At 40.0% G+C, this 19,124-nt stretch overlaps 1 protein-coding gene across 1 annotated transcript in view; it reads left to right on the top strand.

Annotated features, from left to right (window-relative positions):
* Positions 1-19,124, top strand: part of PXDNL (peroxidasin like) — a 430,031-nt gene that overhangs the window by 347,054 nt on the left and 63,853 nt on the right. Inside the window, exons 15-17 of the mRNA XM_063079245.1 lie at positions 8,174-8,282; positions 9,995-10,152; positions 12,112-13,615. Coding sequence (XP_062935315.1) covers positions 8,174-8,282; positions 9,995-10,152; positions 12,112-13,615 — 1,771 coding nt within the window. The remainder of the gene's footprint in view (positions 1-8,173; positions 8,283-9,994; positions 10,153-12,111; positions 13,616-19,124) is intronic.

Genomic DNA, 19,124 nt, shown 5'->3' with positions numbered 1-19,124 from the left:
CTGTGTTCCAAAAATATATTCTCTGTAGAATAGTATTCTTAAAATTATAACAATGTAGTTTAGTAACCACCAAACATTTATTCTAATAGAGTTAGAACTTTTTTTATCATATAGAGTCTCTTAGAGTTACAAAATCTTAATCTTGCTCAGCTCTTCTCAATGAGTTCACGTTTCTGTTTGATTTAAAGTCTGTGGTGGTTGTGCTCCTGTTTATAAATTTATGGAGCTCTCTTTCTGCTCCTCAACTATTTATGAGACCAGTGGAAAAATATTCTTGGATACTTTGAAAAAAAGTTATTACAGAATTTAAATTAATATCATTATGTTTTTGAGATGCCGGAAATCTTTACCATTAAACAGACAGACATTCCCTCCCTCTCTATGTCTTTCTGCCTTGCTCTGCCCCCCAACACAGAAGCACTGTATTCATAGTGAAAAAACATTTCGGAACCTCCAATAAAATTTTGGTTGACAGAAATTTAACTAACCATTATTTTACATGAGCAGAGCACATTAAAAGTAAAACATTCAGATTCAAATGTATTAATCACTCTATTTATCAGATTTTAAAACAGTGATAAGTAGCATTCACCAATATTCTCTTTTCCTGCGTAGAAATCAGAAAATCAGGCCATACAGATATAATAATACAACAAAATAGAAGTTATTCAACCAAGAAAAACTTTTTTTTTTTTTTTGCTCTGGGGACATTTATATATAAGAAAAAATTCATTTATATTTCCATCTCATACCAAATAAATTTTATGATGTTAGAAATATTTTTTTTTTATAAAGTGAAGGAAATATATAAGAACATAAGTTTAAAAGTTTTGAATAAATTTAACATTTAAGACAAGGAGTGAGTGTGTGTGTGTGTGTGTGTGTGTGTGTGTGTGTGTTTACGCAGCCCAAATTAGCAGAAGAGGGGGAAATATGACATTATAAAATACCACTTATAAAACATTTGATGACTTAGGCCTTTCATTCACTAAGGTCATTACTGTGGAAGGGACTAGTCCATGCACTAGAGGAGGAGTTTTCAATCTTGCTGCCCCCACTTAGCAGTTATGGGATGTTGTAATTCCACTGTGTAATAAGTGGTACAAAGAGGAGCATGCCTTCTGAGTTCCTATTCCAGGTTGGGAAATATTGTTGCTTTGTCTCCCACGGATTTGTCACTCCTTTTCCCCTGGGTGATGGAGCCACCAAAGATTACCCAAAGCCCATCTCTTCTGAGCAGTGAAAAGCCCCCAAAAGGGGTGAATCTCCTGGAACCCTCAAGAGAGAGGCATTCCTTCTATTTGGGAAATTAAACATGAATTGGAGTTCTTTCTCACATTTATTCTCCAGACCAGGAAGTTACAGGAAAAGAACATACATGGGTTTTTTCCTAAGTACAATTTAACAAGTTTAACAAATAGAAGCTGGTAACATTCAGTAAGAAAAGCAAGGTGATATTCTATAATGCAATTTGCAACAAAAACTTGATTTTAGCAAACATTCTCTTCTTACAGCAATTTTCCAGTTTCTTTACATATCAATCAGTAACCTGTCTGTCTTTGAGCCAGCAACCTTGCTGTGTTACAATTCCTTATCTTACAACAGAGACTATAGTCTGGGGGAAATTTCTTGTCTTTGCAAGGTCAATATTTGAAACTGCAAGGCTTTGGAAAACCAGGCCCTGTGAAGTACATTTGCTTTATGCATACTCCACAAAATATAACTATAGGGCATAATCCAAAATAATAAAAAGTATGCAATAACAATCGAGGCAAAATCTAGGCCTTCTATGCAAGATATGCATTTTATTGACTGATGTTCATAGCAGGACATTTAAGATCGCAAAAGAAAAAAAAAAGTTTCCATGGCTGTAATTTTTCAGGAAGCTCTTTTTTTAAAAAAATAGATTTTTGAATTGTTTGAATAGATTTGAATAACCTGTAAGTCTGATACAGTATTTACTGGGAACCTATCCGTCTGTTTAGGATGTCCTCAATGTATTTTATTTTGATGAATATTACTCATGTCTGCACACTTCTTTCTCTTTTTCTAGGTAACATATCGCATCTGAATGCTACAAATTTTACTTTAGACCCAAAAAACCCCCCAACTTTTGTTCAACGACAATTTATTTTAACACCTTCTCCATATGCTGTCAACATGCTGTTAAGTGCTTTGAGGTGTAGGCCCATCTCTAGCTCGTAAAGACGGTTCAGTCAGCTGAGGACACAGACGTTTATATTGAGCACTGGAAGTGTGAGAGAGTCAGAATAAAGCCCCAGGCTGGGTCATGAGACTTTATAGATCTCAGCCACTTTGAAGAACTTCCTTACCTATAACTGGAATTAATTTCCTCATTTTTTAAGAAGGTGGTACTGGACTCTCTCAAGAGTTCTTGGCAGAGAATTTCTGTGTTTCTCTGATAGAATTCAAATGGACAACAGCAGTTAGTGAGGAAGCAGTTTATGGCATGTCTACGTGATAGAATTCCTACCACTGAGACTTTTCACTAATATGTGGGTGAGGTGAAAAATGTTGAGGTGACACAGGTTTTATTAAAGGAAAAATTTGGAGCACAAATAGCATGTGCATACTGGTTTAAATTATATAAAAATAAATCTAAATCTAAACAATGCTATCTTCTCTGAAATTCTGAGTTGAGAATCTAATCATTTGTTGGACATTTCATTTTGGTTGACCCTTCAACGTATTCTAAACTTGTCTTGCCCTCAAGAGGTGTATCCTCCTAGCACCCCTTAGTATTGTCACCGTTAGTGTAAGCAGGAAGCCCAAGACCCACCTGATCCCTTCTCCTCCCTAACCTCCTTCTCCCCAACTACCATGACTCACCAGTTTTTCCTCTCAAAGACTGCTTCTTTCCCACTTCTCTTCTTCACATGACTTCCTTTTCCACAGTTCATTCTTTCCTCATTTTTCATTTAGGCTTTTACAATAACTTTCTACATGACCTTCCAATCTGTAATATCCTCTACGACTATATCCTTAACCCTATCTATATATTATTATCGAAGTAAACTGAATGAAGTAGTGAAGCTTTTTCTATAAAGCTAATTAAAGAACTTATATTAAACTTATAGTAATATTACTAATAGAAATAATAGTTAACATTTATTGAGCATTTACCATGTGATCCAAGTGCTATACATCAATTAACTTATTTGATTCTTCTGAGTTCTAGTTACTTTTCAAAATTCTGAATGAATAATTGACTGCTTGACATTTTAATCCCAATATTTGTCATTGTGTAGACAAAACATCTATTTCCAAGTCACTGAAGTTTTTGCAGTTATGAGTGAACTATAAGCTTTCAAACGTTTTTAATTAATTATGTTTACTAAAACATATTCATGAAGTGAAATTAATAATTGAATAGTTTTGGGCCGAGCCCATGGCGCACTCGGTAGGGTGCTGCGCTGGGAGCGCGGCGACGCTCCCGCCGCGGGTTCGGATCCTATATAGGAATGACCAGTGCACTCCCTGGCTGAGTGCCGGTCACGAATAAGACAAAAAAAAAAAAAAAAAAAAAAAATTGAATAGTTTTAAATTGCTATTGTACTCTGTTAATTTACTCTGAATATGGTATAAATTAGTTTATATATTAAGAGATGCATGACAATCTTGTTTACCTGGCCAAACTTTAGTAATACAATGAGTGGGGAAATACTTCTATAAACAATATCTATCTGTTATCCATACATATATATTTATAATACTTTTTACCATGTTGAATACATTTCCCATCTACTTTATACATAAAATCTGTAGTGAACATACTTCTATCCTGAGAAAAGCCACATGCTCTCAAAATTTTAGTGTTAAATTTCAGTATCAGCAAATAGCATCTCCAGATTTTTGTAGTGTTTGGACAGTTTAGAGATTATAAGGAAAACAAATAACCAAAATAAAATTCATAATCCAAACACCAAAACCTTGAGAAAAGTAGATGGTGCCTTTCCTTTTCCAGTCTCTGAAAAACAGTGGCACTCTCCAAGGCAGTGAGCCATTCACGTGTACTGACGCAGAGTGGTAAGATGGATTCACTGCTGTCAACAGAGTGTGATTTCACCATGGCATCATTAATGCCAGTTTGCATGCTGTGGAAGTGTCGCTGGTCTGCTAGGACAGTCCTCACAAGTGTCATTGTTAGTGTCATCCTTTTTAGGGGAAGATGGAGTGCGATAAGGCCTATTAAGTTATGATAGTTATGTTATCTGGCTAGTTTTTTCTATAGAAAAAAAAAAAAAAGATAAAAAGTGCACAAAATCCCCTTTGGTAATTGTGAAAGAAACTCAGCTTTTACTGGGGTCCAGACATTTTGCAGCAAGAGTGACAGCAGGAGCCCAATTGTTTTATTTTGGCTTCCCTCCTCTGGGTCAGGTCCCTAGGTCACCCAGAGCCAGGCCTTTGGGGTGTGGATGCAGAGCAGTGAGTGGCCATACACATGAACAGCATTGAAAGGAGATGTTCATCAGACAGATTTAAACATGCTTTTATTTCATAAACCTGCTGAGGGCTTTTTCTCATTTTCATTAGCCCTGAGACTTAACAAAGGAAAATGATCCAGTGCTCCCTCTCTGAAAAATTTTATGTGAAAAGATGGAAAATATGCTCAGAATTTTCTATTGTTCTATTCTTTGTGCCATTAATTGAGGTGGTTATTGAGCCAAATAAGATACTAACAGTATTAATTGATTCTAATGTGCCCCCAATAAACTGAATTTGCTTTGCATAACACAGTGCCATTCCCAGGAAATTTATGGAAATATTTTTGCAATTTGGACCAAACCAAATAAAACAACACTGAAATCAAATGAATAATAAAGAAGTTAGTTTTATTTTACCCTAAACCATATAAACTTAATGAAATCATAATTAAAATAACGTAAAAGTAAGAAAGCTTTGTTACCAAGAATATTTTTTTCTTAACATATTACATGTCTAATGGAGAATCTGTGAACAAACATCTTTTATGTGTTTTCTATTTGTGCACTTTAAAAATTAACTGTTTCAAAGAATATTTACCTATCATGCCACCCCTTATTACTTTCTTCCCCTTTCATTTCTACTAGTCAGTTTCTTATTAATATAGAGAAATAGTAAATCAAGTTGAAGGAAATGGCAGGATGACACAGTATTAAGTGATGATCAGGCAAAGATATAGATTACCTGCAGATTTTAAAACACAATGATCATGAAAGCCACCTTGTATCTGCATTGTGACATGTAGTTTTGGAAAAACTTTGCATGCCTTTTTCATCTGATAATCACACTTGGTAACCACATCAGCTCTTGAACTCTATTCTGAGCAGGCTTGTTATCTCCATTTTATGGATGAGTCGAAAGATGAAGACTTATGCTTGTAAATTTTATACAACTGTAAAAGCAAGACTATTTAATGAATAGAATAAAAGCAAAATTATCAGTCAAATAAAATTCAGATTAACATGTTAAATGATGCTTCCTGAAATTTCTGCATCACTTCCCAAGTTCTGCCTGCTACAGTGAACAGCCTTTTGAGGGCTGGCATTTCAATACCACTATGTCCTGTGTGATAACTCAATGCTAGCACACAGCTTACTTCCAAATCCAAGTAGATCTTTAAGAGCATATTTTTCCTTAGGTGCAGTGGAACAATGACAATACTTGTCATGAGTTGAAGCACATGATTAGTGCCACTTTCTAAACTTGAGGTCCACAAGTGAAGGAATAAAGAGGAAATGAAAGAGAAAAAGCTAACACATTGATTAAATAATCAAGTCAGCCTTCATGCCAGTATAGATTGATTTGATTGATCTTGGTTGTTTTTTTCTAAGTAAAAGTAACTAAGCAGGCTCATTCTTACTGACTTTTTATTTGAACACATAACCTGATTCATGTAGCTGTATTGAGAATATTGTTTTCTCATAATCATTGTAATTATATTGAGTGGTTACTTAATTGGTGAATTAATTCATTTATTCCCTTCTATGCCCATTACCATTCTTTTCATGCTTGCTATATATGTAACAATTATAATGCATTTAACTATTATATATTTTAACTCAATCATTTCATGGCCATCTCTTTTTTAGTTTTCTAATTTTTATATTAAGCATCTTTTTGGCATTCCTCCATGTGTGCATCCAATCAGTTCTAACTGCTGCATGATGTTCCAGGTTGTACGTCCTCCACATTTTTCTTGCCCACACTTCCATTGTTGTACAACCAATTTTCTCTAATTTTCTCCACACAAAGTTGCAGTGGACATTCTCATACATACCCTTATGGACCTGAATTATGATTTCTCTGTTTATATTCATAGGAGTGGAATTGCTGGACAAGACGGTATGCACATATCTAATTTTACTAAGTAAAATCAATCCCCCCCGAAAGTCTCTAAATAAAATCTCCACAATAGGTGTCAATTCTACAGTCCCAAAAGCCTTCCTGAGAATTTTTATGTCTCCTCATTTTATCAAAATGAGCACAAAATGGTAGTTCATTGACACTTTAAATTTTGTTTTTGAGGTTACAAGTGATTTTGAAGATATTATCACATCCTTATTAACATTCATGCTTTCTTCTTTTACACCTCGTCTGTATCTATTTTTTCTTAGTGAATGAGTATTATATGGGTTTCTTATATTCAGCAGAATATTAATTCTATGTCAGATTTAGAAATTGCAAATATTGTCACCCATTGTATCATTTGTCTATTAGCTTTTTTGTGCACATTCTTCCTTGAAAAAAAATTGTTAATTTCATATAATTGCACTAATCGATTTTTGTCTTTGTTTTCTTTCAATTATCTTTAGCTAATGTATGGTCAATCCAATGTGTTGTTTGGACTAGGAAAGGCAACACTGACCTTTGGAGCCTCACACTATGGTATCATCATAAAGACTGACTTGAACTGACAGTGAGCCACCAACCCATAAGCAATGCATATAATCTAGTTTACCAAGAAGGGCTTTCAGCAGGGTCCTTGATTTTATTCCTTCCTTAGAATATTTCTATACCATTGGTATTTCTTTGTCAAAATTGTTCTCTGTTAGTGGTCTTTTTGGACAATAAACCAATCTAGTGGGTATAGATTGTCATAATACAAAGGAATTTTCTTGTACTTCTTAGATGTGGAATGCTATATGGACTTGTCTACTGCAAAATATATAAGCATAAATGTGCATATACACACACAAATACATATATGTGTGTGTGTGTATATATATATACACACACACACATATATGAAAGTTTCATAGTAGATTGTGGTACTAACTTGCTTAGGCTTAATTAGTTACTTTATCATTAGTTATTTTTGATAATATGTACAACACACACCCTATTTTTTAATCTTTTATTTTCTTTTAATGATATCATTTTCAAACCCAATTTTTGAGGCTGTATGTACTCTTGCTTTCAGTCTTTAACACTCTTAAAAGTTATTTCATTGTGTCATATAAATTTTATTGTACCTTTAATATCTCAAAAATGAACTCAATACTATGGATTTGTTTGATTATTTCTCTTATATGAGTTTTTAAATATTTATTCATGATCATTTTTATCCAGTATTTGTTCCTTTGAGATTAAATGTTTTAAATTACCATCTGGAGAAAACTCAGTATGTTGGAGATAATCAACTCTAAGTGAATAGCTTCTTTTCTCTATAATATTCAATTTTGCAGAATTCTCACACATTGGAGAGCTATAGAAAGAGCGTGGATTATTTTTCACTGAAATATTACTAAGAGTTCAATTCTTTCTTTAAGAAACCTCTATGGGGATGTAATACTATTTACTTTGTTTTAGTGTTTAACATTAAAGCGAGGTGGCTAAAGAGATAGGCATTTTATATCTTTCCCAAGATGACAAATTGCTAACAAACATGGATCCCATTCGAATAGTGCTGTAAAAAAGGAAATATTCACATAGCTTTACTAGATTTTGAAATGCTTCAATTCCCTAAATAACAATGCTATTGTTAATGGAAGCTTTGCTTCAGGATAATTATCTACTTCTCTGCAATGAACATTATCATGTAGATATTGTACAACATTTTTATTGTCTTAAAAGTTGTCCTTTTAAAAATGTAATGCCATTTATGTCATATCATTCATAACTTCAAGGTCTGTTTGATATTTTTTTTTTATCACGGAATCGATTTTCAAAGCAACACAGGACAGACAAGCTGGCGATGCCTTTGTTGAGTCTTCCATTCTTGCTGCTGTGCAGAGGGTTGACAGTGCAATTAACTCCACACGAAGACATTTGTTTTCACAGTAAGAATTTATTTTATATAGATTGCAAAATTGTTTTCATGTCTGTTTGTAGTTTGTATATTCTCCCTAAATCACAACAGGGACAGTGCCTAAGATTGCCAGAGGGTCTTCTTTTGTCCTTGTGTGTGCCACCCTCTGGGCTAGCCATCATTGTCAGTTCAGCCTCAAAGAGGAGAAATCTTGTTCCACATAGAACCTAACTGGCATTAATTTATGCCACAGATCTACTCTCGACAGTATGACAACAGACACCAGGCAATGGGCTCTGCTAGGTGAGCAACCCCTGCTAACGGCATCAGACTCTTGCAACCTGTGAATTGAGAGTGACTGACTGTCAAGTTGAACACACCTGGTTACAAAATGCTAGCCTACAGATAAGAATTTTGTTCATGATATATGGCATTTTGCTTTAATTTGAATCAAAATGTTAGACTAGTCAAACCTTCCAATCCCACAAATTGCTTTGTGTTTGGAGCAGCAAAATGTATAAAGAAGATTGTTGTTTTCATAGTCAAATAAAGTACATACCCAGTATTTGCAGTTATTGATCAAAAAGCGACATCTTAAAGTGCCATCATCAAGTATTGGTCAGCTTCCCGAACATCCACAAACAGTATGACTTGGTGATTGTGGATTCATGGTCTAGAGCCATACAGCCTATTTAAATCCTTATTGGGGTTTCTCGCTTCATCACTTTCTGTCCTGGTGACCTTGGGCAGGGGACTTAAAGTCTTTGTACCTCAGGCTTCTTGCCTATAAAATTGAGATAACCATAGGATCTGATTCATGAATGCACTTTCTAGAAGGATAGAATAAGATAATACAGAAAAAGTGTTTCAACAGTGCCTGGTGGATAGAAAGTGCTTCACTCAAGTGAGCTATTTATATTATTCTATTGTCTAAAGTTATTACGATTCAGGACATAGAGGATGAAATGTGTGCCTCAGTTGACCAATTCCTCTAAAATAGTTTGTTGCACATTCACAGTGACTTTAATCTTCTTTTTAACTTTTTTAGTTCAGCTCCACAAATGTGCATAAACCACTCTTGTGTGCTGGTGAGTGCGCTTGGTACTCGGGATACTCAGATGAACAGGGCACCATCTCTTCTCTAACTAGGTCTTTCTTTAGTAGAGGAGACGATATGTCAGCAATTTAAGTACATCTTGCTGTGTGCATAAGCGATGTCTGTATTAATGTTCCATTACAGAAGTAACAGAGAAGATGGAGTGATGACTTGTCAGAGCTATCAGGGAGACTGTGCAGAGGATGGCTGAACAGGATTCTAAAAGCTAGGGGAAATTTCCAGGCAGTGACTTTCAGGGAAAGAGAAGACAGAAAGTGCCAAGGCCTGCAAACAGAGAGTGCGGCACTCTGTTTCAGAGGGTTTTCTGAGCCCTCTAGAACTCACGTAAGGACCCCCCCACCCGAGTTTATAACTCCTACCATATATGTTGCTTTTTATAGAAAACTATGTTTAAATTGTAGATTCATTAAAAAAATTCTGTTGAGTTCAGCACTGTGACTGACATTTGGGATTCAGTTGTTAACAAAATAGAACCCACAGCTCCCCTGCAGAGCATGTGTTCCAGTGGTTGAGTTTTCATTCTTTTCGAACATTGGGAAATGTCTTCTTAAAGGCACAGCATATGTAAACTTTATGTATTCTGCAGTTTTGCCTTGCAAAGAGTCTCATGTCTTTGTCATTTGCAGAAAACCTCGCACCCCCAGTGATCTGCTGACTCAGTTCCGTTTCCCGAGTGACCCGTTCACTGTGCAGACAGCAAGAGCGGGGGAGATTTTTGAGCACACGCTGCAGCTGATCCGGGAACGTGTGGAGCAGGGGCTTACTGTCAATGCGGAAGGCAGAGGTCAGCCTGTGGGCCGTTATGTTCTAAGCCTCATGTCCGCAGCCCAGCTGACCACTGCCTCAGCAACTAATACTGAACTTTTCATCTCCAGACGTCACGTGATTTAGAAGTTAATTTACTCAGTACTTTTACCAAACAAATACAGATGTTTCTCAATGAACTGTAATTCAAACGTAAGGAGGCTAAATATACATTCAAACTTGCCTCAACTTTTGCCAGTTATATACATTGAACAAACCTAAGGGACCCATTTTATGTGAACTTGCTTTTCAAATCCAAAAGATATTACTACTGCTTAGGGAGAAATGCTTTATTCCCAGGAAATGTTCTTCTACTACTGTAATCACCCAAATCATTCAGTGAATTTACTCGAAATTCCTTCCAACATCTATAACATTTATATCCCTCCCTACTCTTTTTTTTTTTTGTTGCTACATACAAGTTCTCGTTCTTTCTTTCCCAAACCAGAATCCACTTAGTAAATGTCAAATGAGATGATATAGAAAGCTTTCAGATTTTCTGAGTCTTTCTCTTCAAAATAAAATAGGTGAACATGACCCTTTGCTGCAAGTGTGACACAGTTCCCATAGGCTCACCCTTTCTTTAGTCTCCTTCAGAAAATAAACTGGCATGTGGGGCAGGAGTCTCAGCCCTTAGGTGCTCTGTACAAGTACTACCAAGTGACTACATGTGACTGTCTCTAGTGGTTCATTTTGTTGTGGGTTTTCAGAGCTTCCCTAACAAAATGTCCAGTGAAGTCTCCATATTAGCACATACAAGCACTCTATTTAAATGTCAGCTCCTTCACTTTGAATCAGGCCAGGTGTGAGTTAGCCATGGTCCAGTCTGCAAAAAGGCCAGCTCTTCTTCCTCCCTCAGCTGCAGGTAAAGCCAGGCCTGCAGGTCTTTCTGGCAGTCTTTGAGTTCCCTACTCACACATTTCTATTAGATGAAGAAATATTTTTAAAGAATAACTTAGTCTAGGTTCATAATTATAAAATGAGAAGCAATAATAACTACAGAGATTTAGTTTTGCTTCAGTACGCATCCAATGCTGATCACCAAACTGAATAGATCTTCTCATTTCAAGTATTCAAGAACTTTAACAATTTTTCCCAAGAAAAAAACATGATGCTGTTTTACCTCTCTTTCATTATTTATAAAATTAAGGCTTTTTTCCTGCCAGGAGCAGCTTGCCTAGAAGATAACTCAATATCCACAGCTCGATATACAGGAAGATTCTTGCATCTACCCAAGATCGAGGTAGCCAAGGTTCCAGCCAGGGAAAGGCTAACAGATAAAGTGTTGGTCTTGGTATCGTTAGCCAGTTTCTGATGATTAATTAGGGATAGTGACTCTTAGTTAAGTATGGCAGTAAGTTGTCTTTGCAGTACTGGGAGAACGCTGGGATTTCATGCCCTGTTAGGAGGTGTGGCTCCAGGTCACTTCCTGTGTTGTGTTGTGCATTCTCCAGGAGTGACAGCTTGTAGTAGTTTGGAAGGTTATTGCTTAATCCCTCCTTGTCAAGTATGATGTGGGTTAATATTCATAAGATCCACATCTTAGACCTTGTCCTCTAGGAGCACCAAACGGGAAAGAAAGAAATCTGAAAGGGAAACAAAGTTCACAAAACCATACTTTGATGAGGATGAACAAATCCCAACCAACATTGTATTTGTTAAGTCAGGAATTGTGCAGGAGCCGACACGTTTCTCCTGACATTTTGTTCGTTTTAGCAGTCAGCCGCTGATCACGAGACTTGCCTCAGTAACCGCGCTATCTTTTGGATACAGCTAGTGTTACGTGACTACTGCCCCCTCCTTTGTGTAAGAACGTTTCCTTGTATCCCAAAGGGCGTCTGCCAGGCCGGGGTGGGCCCGCACAGCACCTGGAGTGCCGGGTTCTCCGCTTTCCCTCCAGGACCGCTCTCCTCATCGCTGTCCCTGCTCTGCCTTGCAGAATTCCGCTACAATGACCTGGTGTCCCCGCGCTACCTCCGCCTCATCGCCAATTTATCTGGATGCACAGCCCACAGGCCTCCTCCAAACTGCTCGGACCTGTGTTTCCACGGGAAGTACCGCGCCCCCGACGGCTCGTGCAACAACCTGCAGCACCCGGCGTGGGGCGCGGCGCTGACTGCCTTCGCGCGCCTGCTGCAGCCCGCCTACGAGGACGGCGTCAGCGCGCCCCGCGGGGCCGGCCGCCACCGCGCCGCCCGCCGGGCCCCGCTTCCCCCGCCCCGGCTGCTGTCCGCGGAGCTGCTGCGCACGGCGGCCGCCACCCCCGACCGCAGACACACGCACATGCTCGTGCAGTGGGGCCAGTTCCTAGGCCACGACCTGGCCCACGCGGTGCCCGCGCTGAGCACGGCCGGCTTCAGGGACGGGCGGCCGTGCAGCCCCGCGTGCACTGACGACCCTCCCTGCTTCCCCATCGCCGTTCCGCACGCCCACGCCGGGGGCTCCCACGCGCCCTGCCTGTTCTTCGCACGCTCCAGCCCTGTGTGCAGCGGCGGCACGACCTCCTCGAAGATGGATTCGGTCTACGCCCGAGAGCAGGTCAACCAGTGCACGGCCTACATCGACGCCTCCAACATTTACGGGAGCTCGGAGCGGGAATCCCAGGCCCTCAGAGACCCCTCGGTGCCCCGGGGGCTGCTGAGGACAGGCTTGCCTTGGTCCCCCTCCGGGAAGCACTTACTGCCCTTTTCTCCAGGCCCACGCTCCGAGTGCCCGAGGCATGAACAGGACAGCCCCAGCCCCTGTTTCCTGGCCGGGGACCACCGGGCCAACGCGCACCTGGCTCTGACGGCCATGCACACTCTGTGGTTCCGCGAGCACAACAGGGTGGCCTCGGAGCTGTCCGCCCTGAACCCGCACTGGGATGGAGACACGCTTTACCAGGAAGCCAGGAAGATCGTGGGCGCCGAGCTGCAGCACGTCACCTACAGCCACTGGCTGCCCAAGATCCTCGGGGACCGCGGCATGAAGATGCTGAAGGGGTACCAGGGCTACGACCCCAATGTGAACACGGGGATCCTCAACTCTTTTGCCACCGCAGCCTTTAGATTTGGCCACACATCAAACAATCCCATTCTTTACCGACTGAATGCCACCTTCGGCGAAATTCCCGAGGGCCACCTTCCACTCCACAAGGCTTTCTTTTCACCGTCCACAATAATCAAGGAAGGCGGGATAGACCCACTGCTCCGGGGGCTTTTCGGCGTGGCTGCTCAGCTGCCGGTGCCCTCTCGACTTCTCAGCCTGGAGCTGACGGAGAAGCTGTTCTCCACGGCCCATTCTGTGGCCCTGGATTTAGCTGCCACCGACATTCAAAGGGGTCGAGACCACGGGATACCGCCGTACGTCGACTTCAGAGTGTTTTGTAATTTGACTTCTGTTGAGAACTTTGAGGATCTTCAAAATGAAATTAAAGATTCAGGGATTAGACAAAAACTGAAAAAGTAAGTATGCAAATATTGCCTGGATTGAAGGGCATTTTGTGTGGGTGAAATTTGGTTTCCTGGAGCCCTTAGTGCAGAGCCTTTAGTAATTGTTATTGTGGGAGAAGTTTAATATTAAATGAAGGATTCTCCAGAGACTGAAATCCCCCCATTTGCGCCTTTGTCTATCCTCTGCCTTTATAATTGCAAATATTGCTGCCTCCTGTTCACCTGCAGTGAATCTCGATTAGGAGAGGAGAGGTAGGCATGTCTAGTTCATTCACACTCTCAGGTAATCTAAGCAAGGGCCTTTTGTAGATATAAAGCCACAAAATCTGATGTAAAGCTGTAAACTGGCTCACCACATAGGCTTTTTTAGGCAGAGTGAAAATGAAAATAATTTTTTTTTTCTGTCAAAATAACAAATAGTTCTAAATTTATCATCAGAATGTAAGTTTGGGCTTTTACTGCATCCTTAATGCCTTTAAGTAAAATATCTATTTTTTTTTTGTATATGTGAGATTCAAATTTTCTTTGCATTTGCAAGTCTAAAAATTTTTCAGAAAACACTTCAACTGTTCTGCATGCTCACCACCCCTTTGTCCCTTAAAATATTAAATAAATAAATAAATAAATGTTTCATCAAGGAGTTTTACCTGTAGTAGGCCAAATATAGACTAACATATTTACTAGTAGATTAAGGTATATTAATATGAAATCTTTCAGAGAATTTTAAAATTGTAAATTATGTAGCCAAATTCCTTTGCAAACCAAGGATATAAATACTTTTATGCTGCTAGAATTTGTCTTATACGTATGTGGAATATCAATCTGTAAAATGTATAAAATATTTAAAACAAATCAGAATACCATGCAGGTTGAATTTGCAAGTTTCTACTGAAAAGGGCACTGACTTTGAATTCAGAGACTTGGTTTAAATCTGTTCTAATACCTATTAGTACTAAGAGCTTGTGAAAAGTATTTAAACAGTTTCGAATCTCAGAATACTATAAAATGAGAAAGAAAGTAGTGCCTCCTTCTCAGAGTTGTTTAAAGATTAAATTACATAAAATGCACCCAATACCTAGCCCAGTTCCTGCTGCATCATAGGCAATCAGTAAGTGTTAGCATATTTTATTATATTTTATTATAACGTTATCATTTCAGGGTCAGCACCATTATTAGGCTGCACTCTGCCATGCCCCTGCCCTGTGCCAGGTGCTGGCCAGAGACAAGACAGCAGCCGACAGCGTGGGGAGGCAGGGCTGCTGTGATGGGCGGGCTTGAGAGGCTTGCTGGCAGTGGGGATTAATGCTGTGGGAGCATAGAGCTGAGAAATGGAAGGTGTGTGCAAGGCTCGCAGCGAGCTACTGGTAAAAGATGCCATTTGATCTCGCCTTGGAGTTTTCCCAGTGCTAGAGCTGAGATGATGTGGGAACAGCGGGCAGTATGGGGAGAGGGACTGGAAGCAGGAGGGGAGGGGGCGAGGGGCAGGAGCAGGGAAGAGAAAGGTAGTAGGGGACACGTTTTAAAGGGCCTTGTGTGGCAAGTGTAGGAATTTGATCTTCATCCTCTGTTTAGCTCAAAAGCAGTATAGCGACCTGAGGGGAGACTTTTCCGTGAACTGGTGACTGTCAGGAATTCAGAATATGTACTGGAAGGAAAGCGGGCAGCAAGGAAGTACCAGAGTCGTCCGGGTGAAGCAGGCAGATGGCTTGGATAGGCTGTGGCAGTGGACTCAGTGCTATCAGCACTTTAATGTTTCCTGCAGGCAGAGTTTCTAGACTGAATAAAGCTGGGAGCATTCTTTTGCAATTCAAGTCCTACTTAGCAACTGGAAGCAACCTTGTAAATTCACTACAAATGAGGAAGTACCAGGAATGTTTCCTTTAAGAAATTTCCTGTCCCCAAATCCTAATCCCTGTGGTTCTAACGTAGATGCCAGATGCCGTAGCCTCCAAGCCTGCCACCGTCCATCCTTCCAGCAGCCCACGTGAAGTGTGACTGGCCTTTCAGATGGATACAGCTGTCTTTCCCTTTGTTCCTTTTGTGCATTGGGGATCTCAGCACTGAGGGTCTTTGCAACCTAGAAAGCAGTTATTGTCCTTGCCTCCGGCAATGCTTGAATGTAGGGAATTTGCGCCCACCTGCATGGGGTGGGCTGCTGAGGCTGGGAGGAGGAGCCAGCTTGCTTTTTACCTAGGCTGTCCTGGGTGCCTGACTTTCCTTTTGATTCACAGCAGATTTATAAAATATCAGCTGTGGACTGATTCAACTATAAGCAAAAAATAAATAAATTGAAATGGATTATATGGCCTCAACCTTCAAATCTGTAGATTGCAGTTTCTCAGGAGCAGATTATGCTGATGATGACAGCGTGGCTTTAAGTATCCTAGTTAACTTAGTGTTTCTTTTTCTCTCCGTTTTTTTCTTTTCCTTTTTGTTTATTGACAAGTATGGTTTTAGGAGTTTGTTTTTAAACTTCAGTCAATTTTGGAAGCAGGTAGAGCATATATCAATGAATCAACAAAATAAAACTTCATATTCTATATAATCAGAACAGATGAGTAAAAATTGGCTAAGTCAGGGAATCACAATATATATATATATATGCACATTTTTCATATTTTAACTTCTTGCATTTGAGAGCACAAGTTCTATAACTTGTGATGTCTGAAAGACAAAAGTGTGTTTTCTTGTTTTGTTGTTGCTGCTTTGGACAGAGATCTGACAATTAGATTTCTAAGCTACCTGTTTTGGCATAAGCTTACTGAATCTTTCATGATTCCAATTTTGTTCAGACAGAGAGGGGAATAGGAATTTTTTACATAAGCAGTGGTGTGACTATAGATTCCTTCTGTTTATACAACTCCCAGCAGTTGTAGTTATGTAACATGTAACTTATTACCAGCAGTTTTTGACTCTCTTTCTGACAAGGCTTTCCAAAATATTGGATTTGTTTTTCACAGAAATAAGTACTTTCCTCTTTTATACAAATGCTTCCTTATTTTACACAATAACAAGAGAAAACCCATAGACTAATAAATGGTCACAGCAACATGTGTTCGATGTATTATGATCTGTCAGGAGATATGGGTTCTTTTTCTGCTTAGAGAAATTGATTTGCATGACTCTACTGGAAGACTTAAATGAGTTTTCTCATTTGTAAAGTGAAGCTGTTTCACTAATAGATGCCTGAGGTCCTTCTAGTTCTAAGATTACAGGTGTACTTACTATCAAAGTGATAGATTAAAATAATAATAAGGTGCTCTTTCATTAATACATTGTAGTCCATAACTTGTAATACCTTCGTATTCCGGGAACACTTCCCCTCATCTTTAAGTGTCATCAGGTCTATCTACAAAGCTAATGGTTTTCCTTTGCTTCAGGTAATTTTGAGGGCTTCTGTCCATTTACCATCAAGAAGTGAAATCTGATTTTCCTTGTTGCCTTCTGTTAGCCCCTTCACATCGGATCTTGTAGGCAGTTTTAAGAAAGCCAGAGCAACATCTGGAAGTCCGTGCTAAGACTTTGCTCGCCAACGACCGATTGTGTCTGGCATTAGCAGCACCTGGGCCATCACAGGGAAAGCTACATGGGGACAGTTTGCAGTCATCTTTGGTCCACTTCAGAGAGACTGGCTAGATCCTGGCAGTCTCCTGGAGGAGGTCACGGAATGGGGTGGGGGACTCACCAACAGCAGGAAGGATTTCTCTGAGAGAGTGGCGTGTGTCTTAGTCTGTGCTGCTATAACAAAATACCTGAGCCTGAGCAATTTATAAATAATAAAAATTTATTGTTACAGTTTTGAAGGCTGAGAGTCCAAGATCAAGGCACCAGCAGGTTCAGTGTCTGGGGAGGGTGGCTGTCCGCTTCCAAAATGGTGCCTTGAATGCTGTGTCCTCAAATGGCAGAGGGGACGGAAGGGCCAAAGGGACAGGCTGTGGGAAGACTCTTTCATAAGATATTCATATCATTTATGAGGGCTCTGCCCTCATGACATAATCACTTCCTAAACGCCCCATCTCTTGATACTATCACATTGGGGATTAAGTTTCAACATATGAGTTTTGGGGGGACACATTCAGGACACAGCAGCATGGAAATTCAGTCCTAAAGGGGCAGCAGTTATCTGTGAAAGTGCTGTGACAGTGCTGACAGAGGTCATTGGAGATATGGGAAAAGCAGGGTCAAGGCTGGCTCCAGGGCCGGTGTGACAAATGTGGAAATGAAAAGCCTGGGTCTTGCTGCACTAAGGAGTCTAAGCCTAGAATTAGCATCCGGCTCATCCCATCCCAACATATTGAGACTTACTAGGGAAACTGACACTTTTTTCCTAAGTGAAGTTGTGACACCTAAAGGAGGTGACAGCAGAGAAGTTCTGGAAGAGGCAGGAGGGAGCAGTGCCGGACTCCTTGACTTCTCTCCTTTCTCACCATTCCTGGATCCAAAGACCCACAGCATCTGCTAGGAGGGTTTATGAAATGTACAAACTTCTTACCTCCTTCAGTACCAATTACTCAGGGAAACGTGTTTTTTTGGGGAGGGGGGGCACCAAAAATATTTTATGTTTTAAAGAGCTTTTTTTAGTTACAGATCATGTGAAAATGTTTTTTTTTTCTTTTTTATAGGATTATTCTTGCAGTCAAGAATCACATTGTGTGTTTCTTTTTATTCTTTCCAAAACATATCATGAGCAGAATATGAAGATTAATTATCTGAGTGGCAAACAGAAATTCTCAAACATAGAGGGGCCATCTTTAAAGCATTTTTTGAATCCTCTTTTAAAATATGTACGCTTTTTTTTTGGTTATGGTTACTTTTGGTTTTGAGTAAGCACAAGTTTATTTGTCACCCATTATCACAGGGATGCATTGTTGTCTCAGCTTTTCAAAATAATAGCCCACAAACCACCAATTAAGTAATTTATATTTAGTATATGCACCTATCTTATAACTGCTTCATTTGGTAATACTTTAAAAATCACCGAAAAACCCCAGTTTCTTTCCTGTCTCCACCCGTGGGCTCCTGGAGGCTGCACTGTGCAGTGACTGCTTCTCAAAGCTTGCACCACCCTCTCGTCTTCCTGCACCCGCAGAGGTGCAACCATCCCTCCTGCGCGTGATCTTCCTCTCTTCAGGATTCCCGACTCTTCTTCTTCTCCTAAGTGTTTCTCGACTTTCACACTAGTACCTGCCTTAAAGGCCCATTCATCTTCGCCCTAATGAATGTTCACTATGCATAGAAGCGGCATCGGTTGCTCTAGAACAACGGTTCTTAACCATTTCACGTAGGACCATTTCACAAATCTGACGGAAGCTATGACCCTTCCTTTGCAGAAAAATACAACAAAGGCAGAACGACGCACCAAACTTGCGCGTGTATTTCCAGAGGCCCACAGGTTCCCAGCAGCGCCCCGCAGCCATCTCCAGCGCTCGGCACCCTCCCGCCCGGGCTCCACCCCAGACCTCCAGACGCTGCTCCCGGGCCAAAGAGCAGGCCCCAGCTTTGAAGCCACTATCGCTCTTAG

This window comes from Cynocephalus volans, chromosome 15, assembly GCF_027409185.1.
Source record: "Cynocephalus volans isolate mCynVol1 chromosome 15, mCynVol1.pri, whole genome shotgun sequence".
Classification (NCBI taxonomy): domain Eukaryota; kingdom Metazoa; phylum Chordata; class Mammalia; order Dermoptera; family Cynocephalidae; genus Cynocephalus; species Cynocephalus volans.
This window is presented reverse-complemented; position numbering and strand designations above follow the sequence as displayed.